A 13,996-nucleotide genomic window follows, 5' to 3' on the forward strand; every position below is an offset into this window, starting at 1 on the left:
AGTCAACCCAGATAGGGAGAACCAAAAAACAAAGCAAGATTATTAAAAAAAAAAAAAAAAGCCCCAAACAGGGTAACAGCAATGTTATTATATAAAAGAAGACAACATTAATAAAGAGGGACTAAGAAATGTAATCATACACCTTCCATATGAGGAGGGACATATGGCGAGACAAAGAAATAAAATTGGTTTTAAATTTAGAAAAATAGGGGTAAATAATAAAGTAACCACAAAGGAGACAAACTATCCTACTCATCAAAATAAAACACAAGAAAAAAATAGAGACTCATCAGAAAGAAAATCAAGAACAATAAATATGAGGAAAGGACAATATATAAAGATAATCTACTCAGTACATAGAATTAAGTGGGAAAAAGAAACTGTCAACAACACATAAAAAAAGACATCGAAATGAAAGCACTAAATTCATACCTATCCATAATTATCCTGAAAGTAAATGGACTAAATGCACCAATAAAGAGACAAAGAGTGGCAGAATGGGTCAAAAAACAAGATCCATCTATATGCTGCCTATAAGCGACACACCTTAGACTTAGAGACACAAACAAACTAAAACTCAAAGGATGGAAAAAAATATATCAAGCAAACAACAATCAAAAAAGAGCAGGAGTGGCAACATTAATTTCTGACAAAATAGACTTTAAAGTTAAATCCATCAGGATAAGGAAGGACACTAAATAATGATTAAAGGGACAATACACCAAGAATATATAACCATATTAAATATTTATGCACCCAATGACAGGGCTACAAGATACATAAAACAAACTATCAGCACTGAAAAGTGAGATAGACCGCTCCGAAACACCACTTTCGGTGAAGGACAGGACATCCAGAAAGAAGCTCAATAAAGACACGGAAGATTTAAATGCCACAATCAACCAATTTGACCTCATAGACGTATACAGAACACTCCACCCAAAAGCAACCAGGTATACTTTCTTTTCTAGTGCACATGGGACATTGTCTAGAATAGACCACATAGTAGGTCCTAAAGCAAGCCTTAGCAGAATCCAAAACATTGAAATATTACAAATATCACAAAGCATCTTCCCTGACCATAAAAGTGGAAATCAGTAACAGGAAAAGCAGGGAAAAGAAATCAAACACTTGGAAACTGAACAATACCCTGCTCAAAGAAGACTGGATTATAGTAGACATTAAGGATGGAATAAAGAAATTCAGAGAATCCAATGGGAATGAAAACACTTCCTATCAGAACGTTTGGGACACAGCAAAAGCGGTGCTCAGAGGTCAATTTATATCAATAAATGCACACATCCAAAAAGAAAGAAGAGCCAAAATCAAAGAATTATCCCTCCAACTTGAACAAATAGAAAGAGAGCAACAAAAGAAACCCACAGGCACCAGAAGAAAAACAAATAATAAAAATTAGAGCTGAGAGGCAGGGCCAAGATGGCGGACTAGGCAGACGCTACCTCGGATCCCTCTTGCAACAAAGACTCGGAAAAACAAGTGAATCGATCACATACATAACAATCTACGAACCCTGAACAACAAACACAGATTTAGAGACGGAAAACGAACTAATACGAGGAAGCAGCGATTGTTTTCAGAGCCTGGAGTCAGCGTACCAGTCAAGTACGGCACAAGCACAGAGAGCTGCTCCACCCCCCTGAACTAACACCGGGAGGGGGCCCAGCGGTTCGCGCGGGCGGCGTGGCGACACAGCTGGTGGGAGAAGTCCCCGGGAGGCAGTGACTGGTCTTGGAGTGGGGAGAGCAGCGTCCCAGCCGGGGAACCGTCCGGCCAGGATTTGGACTGGACGAAGGTACGGCATAAACACGGAGACCTGCTCCACCCCCCTGAACTAACCCCGGGAGGGGGCCCAGTTGGTTTGCTCGGGGGGCGTGGGACGCAGCCGGTAGGAGAAGTCCCCGGGAGGCAGCGACTGGTATTGGACTGGGGAGAGCAGCGTCCCAGCCGGGACACTCGGTCACGGCACAAGCACCGGGAGCGGATCCACTCACCTGAACTAACCCCGGGAGGGGGCCCATCCGGTTCGCAGGAGCGGCACGGCAACGCGGCTGGCGGGACGAGAAGTCCCCGGGAGGCAGCGACTGATTTTGGAGTCGAGAGTGCACCGTCCCAGCAGGGGAGCCTTGACCCTGGGCGTGGGGCTGGAAGCGGAGGATCTGACCGTGACTCCAGCGGCCCAGACCCTCCGGGGGCAATCTCCACACAGCCAGCATACATAGTCGACGCGCCCCGCAGGAATCTCTGATATAATAGTCATTCCAAGCAAGACAAGCAACTCTGGCTATATTCTGAGGTGCTACTCTCCTATCTCTCTGTTCCCTCCCCCACCCTCCCCAGGCAGCTCATTAACATCCGAATAGCCTAAGCCAGAGGGAGAACTCTGATAGGGATCTGACTGCATTTTTTTTTTAGCGGATTTTCTGGAAAAACTAGTTTCCCAGTGATGGCTCGGAGACAGCAATCCGTATCAAACCACTTAAAGAAGCAGACCATGACTGCTTCTCCAATCCCCCAAACAAAAGAATCAAAATCTTTCCCAAATGAAGATACAATCCTGGAATTATCAGGTACAGAATATAAAAAACTAATTTACAGAATGCTTAAAGACATCACAAATGAAATTAGGCTAACTGCAGAAAAAGCCAAGGAACACACTGATAAAACTGTTGAAGAACTCAAAAAGATTATTCAAGAACATAGTGGAAAAATTAAGAAGTTGCAAGAATCCATAGAGAGACAGCATGTAGAAATCCAAAAGATTAACAATAAAATTACAGAATTAGACAACACAATAGAAAGTCAGAGGAGCAGACTCGAGCAATTAGAATGTAGACTGGGACTTCTGGAGGACCAGGGAATCAACACCAACATAGCTGAAAAAAAATCAGATAAAAGAATTTAAAAAAATGAAGAACCCCTAAGAATCATGTGGGACTCTATCAAGAAGGATAACTTGCGAGTGATTGGAGTCCCAGAACAGGGAGGGGGGACAGAAAACACACAGAAAATAGTTGAAGAACTCCTGACACAAAACTTCCCTGACATCAGGAAAGACGAAAGGATATCTATCCAAGATGCTCATCGAACCCCATTTAAGATTGATCCAAAAAGAAAAACACCAAGACATATTACCATCAAACTCGCCAAAACCAAAGATAAACAAAATTTTAAAAGCAGCGAGGGAGAAAAGAAAGGTTTCCTTCAAGGGGGAATCAATAAGAATAAGTTCAGACTACTCAGCAGAAACCATGCAGGCAAGAAGGGAATGGGACAACATATACAGAACACTGAAGGAGAAAAACTGCCAGCCAAGGATCATATATCCAGCAAAACTCTCTCTGAAATATGAAGGCAAAAGTAAGATATTTACAGATAAACACAAGTTTAGAGAATTTGCAAAAACCAAACCAAAGCTACAAGAAATACTAAAGGATATTGTTTGGTCAGAAAACCAATAATATCAGATATTGGCACAACACGAGGACACGAAACAGAACGTCCTGATATCAACTCAAATAGGGAAATCACAAAAACAAACAAATTAAGATTAATTAAAAAAAATACACATAACAGGGAATCATGGAAGTCAATAGGTAAAAGACCACAATAATCTAAAAGAGGGACTAAATACAGGAGGCATTGAACTGCCAGATGGAGAGTGATACAAGGCGATATAGAACAATACAAGTTAGGTTTTTACTTACAGGGGTAAATAATAAGGTAACCACAAAGAGGTATAACAACTCTATAACTCAAGATAAAAGCCAAGAAAAACGTAACGACTCAACTAACATAAAGTCAAACACTATGAAAATGAGGATCTCACAATTTACTAAGAAAAACGTCTCAGCACAAAAAAGTATGTGGAAAAATGAAATTGTCAACAACACACATAAAAAGGCATCAAAATGACAGCACTAAAAACTTATTTATCTATAAATACGCTGAATGTAAATGGACTAAATGCACCAATAAAGAGACAGAGAGTCACAGACTGGATAAAGAAACACGATCCATTTATATGCTGCCTACAAGAGACACACCTTTGACTTAGAGACACAAACAAACTAAAACTCAAAGGATGGAAAAAAATATATCAAGCAAACAATAAGCAAAAAAGAAGAGGAGTAGCAATATTAATTTCTGACAAAATAGACTTTAGACTTAAATCCACCACAAAGGATAAAGAAGGACACTACATAATGATAAAAGGGACAATTGATCAGGAAGACATAACCATATTAAATATTTATGCACCCAATGACAGGGCTGCAAGATACATAAATCAAATTTTAACAGAATTGAAAAGTGAGATAGACCCCTCCACAATTATAGTAGGAGACTTCAACACACCACTTTCGGAGAAGGACAGGACATCCAGTAAGAAGCTCAATAGAGACGCGGAAGATCTACTTACAACAATCAACCAACTTGACCTCATTGACTTATACAGAACTCTCCACCCAACTGCTGCAAAGTATACTTTTTTTTCTAGTGCACATGGAACATTCTCTAGAATAGACCACATATTCGGTCATAAAACAAACCTTTGCAGAGTCCAAAACATCGAAATATTACAAAGCATCTTCTCAGACCACAAGGCAATAAGACTAGAAATCAATAACAGAAAAACTAGGGAAAAGAAATCAAATACTTGGAAACTGAACAATACCCTCCTGAAAAAAGACTGGGTTATAGAAGACATCAAGGAGAGAATAAGGAAATTCATAGAAAGCAACGAGAATGAAAATACTTCCTATCAAAACCTCTGGGACACAGCAAAAGCAGTGCTCAGAGGCCAATTTATATTGATAAATGCACACATACAAAAAGAAGAAAGAGCCAAAAGCAGAGAACTGTCCCTACAACTTGAACAAATAGAAAGTGAGCAACAAAAGAATCCATCAGGCACCAGAAGAAAACAAATAATAAAAATTAGAGCTGAACTAAATGAATTAGAGAACAGAAAAACAATTGAAAGAATTAACAAAGCCAAAAGCTGCTTCTTTGAAAAAATTAACAAAATTGATAAACCATTGGCTAGACTGACTAAAGAAATACAGGAAAGGAAACAAATAACCCGAATAAGAAACGAGAAGGACCACATCACAACAGAACCAAATGAAATTAAAAGAATCATTTCAGATTATTATGAAAAATTGTACTCTAACAAATTTGCAAACCTAGAAGAAATGGATGAATTCCTGGAAAAACACTATCTACCTAAAGTAATACATTCAGAAGTAGAACAACTAAATAGACCCATAACAAAAAAAGAGATTGAAACGGTAAACAAAAAACTCCCAACAAAAAAAAGCCCTGGCCCGGACGGCTTCACTGCAGAGTTCTACCAAACTTTCAGAGAAGAGTTAACACCACTACTTCTGAAGGTATTCCAAAGCATAGAAAATGATGGAATACTACCCAACTCATTCTATGAAGCCACCATCTCCCTGATACCAAAACCAGGTAAAGACATTACAAAAAAAGAAAATTATAGACCTATATCCCTCATGAACATAGATGCAAAAATCCTCAACAAAATTCTCGCCAAAATAAAGTTATCACTATTTGCAGATGACATGATTATATGCACAGAAAACCCTAAGGAATCCTCCAGAAAACGACTGAAACTAATAGAAGAGTTTGGCAGAGTCTCAGGTTATAAAATAAACATACAAAAATCACTTGGATTCCTCTACATCAACAAAAAGAACACCGAAGAGGAAATAACCAAATCAATACCATTCACAGTAGCCCCCAAGAAGATAAGATACTTAGGAATAAATCTTACCAAGGATGTAAAAGACCTATACAAAGAAAACTACAAAGCTCTACTACAAGAAATTCAAAAGGACATACTTAAGTGGAAAAACATACCTTGCTCATGGATAGGAAGACTTAACATAGTAAAAATGTCTATTCTACCAAAAGCCATCTATACATTTAATGCACTTCCGATCCAAATTCCAATGTCATATTTTAAGGGGATAGAGAAACAAATCACCAATTTCATATGGAAGGGAAAGAAGCCCTGGATAAGCAAAGCACTACTGAAAAAGAAGAAGAAAGTGGGAGGCCTCACTTTACCTGATTTCAGAACCTATTATACAGCCACAGTAATCAAAACAGCCTGGTACAGGTACAACAACAGGCACATAGACCAATGGAACAGAATTGAGAACCCAGATATAGATCCATCCACGTATGAGCAGCTGATATTTGACAAAGGCCCAGTGTCAGTTAATTGGGGAAAAGATAGTCTTTTTAACAAATGATGCCGGCATAACTGGATATCCATTTGCAAAAAAATGAAACAGGACCCATACCTGACACCATGCACAAAAACTAACTCCAAGTGGATCAAAGACTTAAACATAAAGACTAAAACGATAAAGATCATGGAAGAAAAAATAGGGACAACCCTAGGAGCCCTAATACAAGGCATAAACAGAATACAAAACATTACCAAAAATGATGAAGAGAAACCAGATAACTGGGAGCTCCTAAAAATCAAACACCTATGCTCATCTAAAGACTTCACCAAAAGAGTAAAAAGACCACCTACAGACTGGGAAAGAATTTTCAGCTATGACATCTCCGACCAGCGCCTGATCTCTAAAATCTACATGATTCTGTCAAAACTCAACCACAAAAAGACAAACAACCCAATCAAAAAGTGGGCAAAGGATATGAACACACGTTTCACTAAAGAAGATATTCAGGCAGCCAACAGATACATGAGAAAATGCTCTCGATCATTAGCCATTAGAGAAATGCAAATTAAAACTACGATGAGATTCCATCTCACACCAACAAGGCTGGCATTAATCCAAAAAACACAAAATAATAAATGTTGGAGAGGCTGCGGAGAGATTGGAACTCTTATACACTGCTGGTGGGAATGTAAAATGGTACAACCACTTTGGAAATCTATCTGGCGTTATCTTAAACAGTTAGAAATAGAACTACCATACAACCCAGAAATCCCACTCCTCGGAATATACCCTAGAGATACAAGAGCCTTCACACAAACAGATATATGCGCACCCATGTTTATTGCAGCTCTGTTTACAATAGCAAAAAGTTGGAAGCAACCAAGGTGTCCATCAACGGATGAATGGGTAAATAAATTGTGGTATATTCACACAATGGAATACTATGCATCGATAAAGAACAGTGACGAATCTGTGAAACATTTCATAACATGGAGGAACCTGGAAGACATTATGCTGAGTGAGATTAGTCAGAGGCAAAAGGACAAATATTGTATAAGACCACTATTATAAGATCTTGAGAAATAGTAAACCTGAGAAGAACACATACTTTTGTGGTTACGAGGGGGGGAGGGAGGGAGGGTGGGAGAGGGTTTTTTTATTGAATAATCAGTAGATAAGAACTGCTTTAGGTGGAGGGAAAGACAACACTCAATACATGGAAGGTCAGCTCAATTGGACTGGACCAAAAGCAAAGAAGTTTCCGGGATAAAATGAATGCTGCAAAGGTCAGCGGAGCAGGGGCGGGGGTCTGGGGAACATGGTTTGCGGGGACTTCTAAGTCAATTGGCAAAGTAATTCTATTATGAAAACATTCTGCATCCCACTTTGAAATGTGGCGTCTGGGGCCTTAAATGCTAACAAGCGGCCATCTAAGATGCATCAATTGGTCTCAACCCACCTGGAGCAAAGGAAAATGAAGAACACCAAGGCCACATGACAACTAAGAGCCCAAGAGACAGAAAGGGCCACATGAACCAGAGACCTACATCACCCTGAGACCAGAAGAACTAGTTGGTGCCCGGCCACAATCAATGACTGCCCTGACAGGGAGCACAGCAGAGGACCCCTGAAGGAGCAGGAGATCAGTGGGATGCAGACCCCCAATTGTCATAAAAAGACCAAACTTAATGGTCTGACTGAGACTAGAGGAATCCTGGCGGCCATGGTCCCCAGACCTTCTGTTGGCACAGGACGGGAACCATCCCCGAAGGCAACTCATCAGACATGAAAGGGACTTGTCAGCGGGTGGGAGGGAGACACTGATGAAGAGTGAGCTAATTATATCAGGTGGACACTTGAGATTGTGTTGGCAACTCTTGTCTGGAGGGGGGATGGGAGGATAGAGAGAGAGGGAAGCCGGCAAAATTCTCACGGAAGGAGAGACTGAAAGGGCTGACTCAACAGGGGGAGAGCGAGTGGGAGTATGGAGTAAGATGTATGTAAATTTATATGTGACAGACTGATTGGATTTGTAAACGTTCACTTGAAGCTTAATAAAAGTTAATAAAAAAAAAATTAGAGCTGAACTAAATGAAATAGAAAACAGAAAAACAATTGAAAGAACTAAGAAGACCAAAAGCTGGTTCTTTGAAAAAATCAACAAAATTGATAAACCACTGGCCAAACTGACAAAAGAAAAACAGGAGAGGAAGCAAATAACCTGAATAAGAAATGAGATGGGCGATATTAAACAGATCCAACTGAAATGAAAAGAATCATATCAGATTACTATGAAAAATTGTACTCTAACATATTTGAAAACCTAGAAGAAATGGATGAATTCCTAGAAACACACTACCTACCTAAACTAACACAAACAGAGGTGGAACAACTAAATAGACCCATAACAAAAGAAGAGATTGAAAAGGTAATCAAAAAACTCCTAACAAAAAAAAAAGCCCTGGTCCAGACGGCTTCGCTGCAGAGTTCTACCAAACTTTCAGAGCAGAGTTAACACCACTACTACTAAAGGTATTTCAGAGCATAGAAAAGAATGGAATACTACCAAACTCCTTCTATGAAGCCACCATATCCCTGATACCAAATCCAGGTAAAGACACCACAAGAAAAGAAAATTATAGACCTATATCCTTCATGAACATAGATGCAAAAATCCTCAACAAAATTCTAGCCAATAGAATTCAACAACATATGAAAAAAATAATTCATCATGACCAAGTGGGATTCATACCAGCTATGCAGGGATGGTTCGACATTAGGAAAACAATTAATGTAATCTACCACATAAATAAAACAAAAGACAAGAATCACATGATTTTATCAATTGATGCAGAAAAGGCATTTGACAAAGTTCAACACCCAGTCATGATAAAAACTCTCAGCAAAATAGCAATAGAAGGAAAATTCCTCAACATAATAAAGGGCATTTATACAAAGCCAACACCCAACATCACCATAAATGGAGAGAGCCTGAAAGCATTCCCATTGAGATCCAGAACCAGACAAGGATGCCCTTTATCACTGCTCTTATTCGACATTGTGTTGGAGGTCCTAGCCAGAGCAATTAGGCTAGATAAAGAAATAATGGGCATCCAGATTGGCAAGGAAGAAGTAAAAGTATCTCTATTTGCAGAGTGCAGAGAAAACCTAAGGAATCCTCCAGAAAGCTACTGAAACTAATAGAAGAGTTCAGCAGAGTATGGGGATACAAGATAAACATGCAAAAATCAGTTGGATTCCTCTACACTGTCAAAAAGAACATCGATGAGGAAATCACCAAATCAATGCCATTTACAGTAGCCCCCAAGAAGATAAAATACTTAGGAATAAATCTTACCAGAGGTACAAAAGACTTATACAAAGAAAAGTATAGTACACTTCTGCAAGAAACCAAAAGAGACTTACATAAGTGGAAAAACATACCTTGCTCATGGATAGAAAGACTTAACATTATAAAAATGTCTATTCTACCAGAAGCAATCTATACATTTAATGCAATTCCGATCCAAATCCCAACGACACTCTTTAATGAGGTGGAGAAACAAATCATCAACTTCATATAGAAGGGAAAGAGGCCCCAGATAAATAAGGCATTGCTGAAAAAGAAGAAGAAAGTGGGACGCCTTACTTTACCTGATTTTAGAACCTATTATCCAGCCATAGTAGTCAAAACAGCCTGGTGCTGGTACAAGAACAGATACATAGACTAATGGAACAGAATTGAGAATCCAGACATAAATCCATTCACATATGAGCAGTTGATATTTGACAAAGGCCCCAAAACAGTTAAATGGGGAAAAGAGAGTCTTTTTAACAAATGGTGCTGGCATAATTGGATATCCATCTGCAAAAAAATGAAACAAGACCCATACCCATACTCACTCCATGCACAAAAACGAGCTCAAAATGGATCAAAGACCTAAATGTAAAATCGAAAATGATAAAGTTCATGGTAGAAAAAATAGGGACAATGTTAGGAGCCCTAATACATGGCATAAACAGTATACAAAACATTCTTAAGAATGCAGAACAAAAAGTGGGTAACTGGGAGCTCCTAAAAATCAAACACCTGAGCTCATCCAAAGAGTTCACCAAAAGTGTAAAAAGACTACCCACAGAGTGGGAAAAAGTTTTTAGCTATGACATTTCAGGTCCGTGCCTGATCTCTAAAATCTACATGATGCTGTAAAACTCAGCTACAAAAAGACAAATAACCCACTTAAAAAATGGGCAGAAGATATTAATAGACACTTCACTAAAGAAGACATTCAGGTAGCTTACAGATACATGAGGAAATGTTCACGATCACTAGCCATTAGAGAACTGCAGATCAAAACTACAATGAGATTTCATCTCACTCCAACAAGACTGGCATTAATCCAAAAAACACAAAATAATAAATGTTGGAGAGGCTGTGGAGAGACTGAACACTTGCACACTACTGGTGGGAATGTAAAATGATACAAACACTTTAGAAATCGATTTGTCACTTCCTTAAAAAGCTAGAAATAGAGCTACCATACGATCCAGGAATCCCACTCCTCGGAATATATCCTAGAGAAATAAAAAAAAAAAATTTTTTTTTTTTTAGAAATGAGAGCCTTTAAATGAACAGATATATGCACACCCATGTTTACTGCAGCACTGTTTACAATAGCAAAAAGATGGAAGCAACCAAGGTGCCCATCAACAGATGAATGGTTAAATAAATTATGGTATATTCACACAATGGAATACTATGCATCAATATAGAACAGTGAGGAATCTGTGAAACATTTCATAACGGAGCAACCTGGAAGGCATTGTGCTGAGTGAAATTAGTTGCAAAAGGACAAATATTGTTTAAGGCCACTATTATAAGAACTTGAGAAATAGTTTAAACTGAGAAGAAAACATTCTTTCGTGGTTATGATAGGAGAGAGGGAGAGAGGGTGGGAGAGGGGTATTCACTAATTAGATAGTAGATAAAAACTACTTTAGGTGAAGGGAAAGACAACACACAATACAGGGGAGGTCAGCACAACTGGACTAAACCAAAAGCAGTTTCCGGGATAAACTGAATGCTTTGAAGGCCAGTGTAGCAGGGACAGTGGTTTGGGGACCATGGTTTCAGGGGACATCTAAGTCAATTGGCATAATAAAATCTATTAAGAAAACATTCTGCATCCACTTTGAAGAGTGGCATCTGGGGTCTTAAACGCTAGCAAGCAGCCATCTAAGATGCATCAATTGGCCTCAACCCACCTGGATCAAAAGAGAATGAAGAACACCAAGGACACAAAGTAATTACGAGCCCAAGAGACAGAAAAGGCCATATGAACCAGAGACTACATGAGCCTGAGGCCAGAAGAGCTAGATGGTGCCTGCAGATGACTGCTCTAACAGGGAACACAACAGAGAACCCCTGAGGGAGTAGGAGAGCATTGGGATGCAGATCCCAAATTCTCATTAAAAAACCAGGCTTAATGGTCTGACTGAGACTAGAAGGACCCCGGTGGTCATGGCCCCCAGACCCCCTGTTGGCTCAGGACAGGAACCATTTCCAAAGCCAACTCTTCATACATGGTTTGGTCTGGACAGTGGGTTGGCGAGGAATGCTGGTGAGGAGTGAGCTTCTTGGATCAGGTGGACACTTGAGACTATGTTGGCATCTTCTGCCTAGATGGGAGATGGGAATGTAGAGGGGGTTGGAGGCTGGTGAAACAGACACGAAAAGAGAGAGTGGAGGGAAAGAGCGGGCTGTCTCATTAGGGGGAGAGTAATTGGGAGTATGTGGCAAGGTGTATGTAAGTTTTTGGGTGAGAGACTGACTTGATTTGTAAACTTTCACTTAAAGCGCAATAAAAATTATAAAAAATAGACTAAGTAAAAACTTTACAAGAGACAAACAAGGACATTATGTATGGATAAAAAGTTCAAACCAGCAAGAAGATAGAACAATTACAAACATTATGCATCTAATAATGGAGTACAAAATATATGAAATAAACATTGACAGAAATGAAGGGAGAAATGACAGTTCTACAATAGTAGTTGGATACTTTAAATATTCCACTTTTAATAAAGGGTGGAATAACCAGACAGAATATCAATAAGGAAACAAAGAACTGGAAACACTATAAATTAGTTACCTACAGACATATACAGAAGACAGTATATGTTACAGCAATTACAGCATAACATATATTTTTCTCAAGTGTACACAAAACATTCTACAGGTCAGACAAAAAAACAAATTTTAACAAATTTAAAAAGATTGAATACAAAATATCTTTTCTGATTATAATGAATGAAATTAGAAATCAAAAGCAGAAGGAAAACTGAAAAATTCACATGTAGAAATTAAACAACATACTCCAAACAACCAATGGATCAAATGATCAGTCAAGCAAACAACAGAACAACCCAAAAGGGAAATTTCAAAATATCTTAAGACAAATGAAAACAAAGCATAATATATCAAAATTTATGGGATGCAGTGAGAACAGTACTAAGAGAGAAATTTATAGCTGTAAGTGGCTACATTAGAAAAGGTTTTAAATCAATAACCTAACTGGTTAAAAGCTTGGCTGCTAACCAAAAAGTCAGCAGTTTGAATCCACCAGACGCTCCTTGGAAATTCTATGGAGCAGTTCTACCCTATTGCATAGGGTAGCTATGAGTTGGAATCGCCTCAATGGCAAAGGCTAAGGTTATACCTTGAGGAGCTAGTTTTGGTTTGGTTTTTATGAAGTCCCTAAACTTCTGTTTATCTGGAAATGTCCTAATTTCACGTTCATATTTAAGAGACAGTTTTGCTGGATATATGATTTTTGGCTGGCAATTTTTTTCCTTCAATTTTTTAAATAAGTCATCCCATTGCCTTCTTGCCTGCATGGTTTCTGCCGAGTAGTCCGAGTTTATTCTTATTGGCTGTCCTTTGTAGGTGACTTTTCATTTATTCCTAGCCACTCTTAAAATTCTTTATCTTTGGTTTTGGCAAGTTTGATTATAATATGTCTTGGTGACTTTCTTTTAACATCTACCCTATGTAGAGTTCGTTGAGCTTCTTGGATAGATATCTTTTCATCTTTCACGATATCAGGGAAGTTTTCTGCCAACAAATCTTCAACAATTCTCTCTGTATTTTCTGTTACCCTTCCCTGTTCTGGTACTTCAGTCACTCATAAGTTATTTCTCTTGATGGAGTCCCACATGATTCTTAAGGTTTCTTCATTTTTTAAATTTTTTTATCTGATTTTTCTTCAAATAGTGCCAAGTGATTAATCTTCGAGTTCAGAAATTCTAGCTTCTACTTGCTCAATTCTGCTCCTCTGACTTTCTATTGAGTTGTCTACTTCTATAATTTTATTGTTAATCTTCTGAATTTCTGATTGCTGTCTGTTTATGGATTTTTCCAGCTTATTAAATTTTTCATTATGTTCCTGAATAAGCTTTCTAATTTCTTCTTTATCTGTGTGTTCCTTGGCTTGTTCTGCATATTGCCTCATTTCCTTCCTGATATCTTGAAGGGTTGTGTATATTAAACGTTTGTATTCTGGCTCTGGTAATTCCAGGAAGGCACTTTCATCTAGAAGATCCCTGGATTCTTTGAGAGCCTGTTGAGGTGATCATGGTCTGTTTCTTTATGTGACTTGATATCAACTATTGTCTCCGAGCCATCTATAAGTTATTTTATTAGTTTATGTTTGCTTAATGTGTTGTAGCTTCTTGCTTTGTTTTGTTTTGGTATGCCA

At 38.6% G+C, this 13,996-nt stretch overlaps 1 protein-coding gene across 1 annotated transcript in view; it reads right to left on the minus strand.

Annotated features, from left to right (window-relative positions):
- Nucleotides 1-1,852: 1,852 nt before the first annotated feature.
- Nucleotides 1,853-13,996, minus strand: part of TEX51 (testis expressed 51) — a 30,632-nt gene continuing 18,488 nt past the window's right edge. Inside the window, exons 8-9 of the mRNA XM_064287458.1 lie at nt 2,013-2,162; nt 1,853-1,933 (exon numbers count right to left, since the gene is read on the minus strand). Of these exons, the coding sequence (XP_064143528.1) occupies nt 1,853-1,933; nt 2,013-2,162 (231 nt within the window). The remainder of the gene's footprint in view (nt 1,934-2,012; nt 2,163-13,996) is intronic.

This window comes from Loxodonta africana, chromosome 6, assembly GCF_030014295.1.
Source record: "Loxodonta africana isolate mLoxAfr1 chromosome 6, mLoxAfr1.hap2, whole genome shotgun sequence".
Lineage (NCBI taxonomy): Eukaryota > Metazoa > Chordata > Mammalia > Proboscidea > Elephantidae > Loxodonta > Loxodonta africana.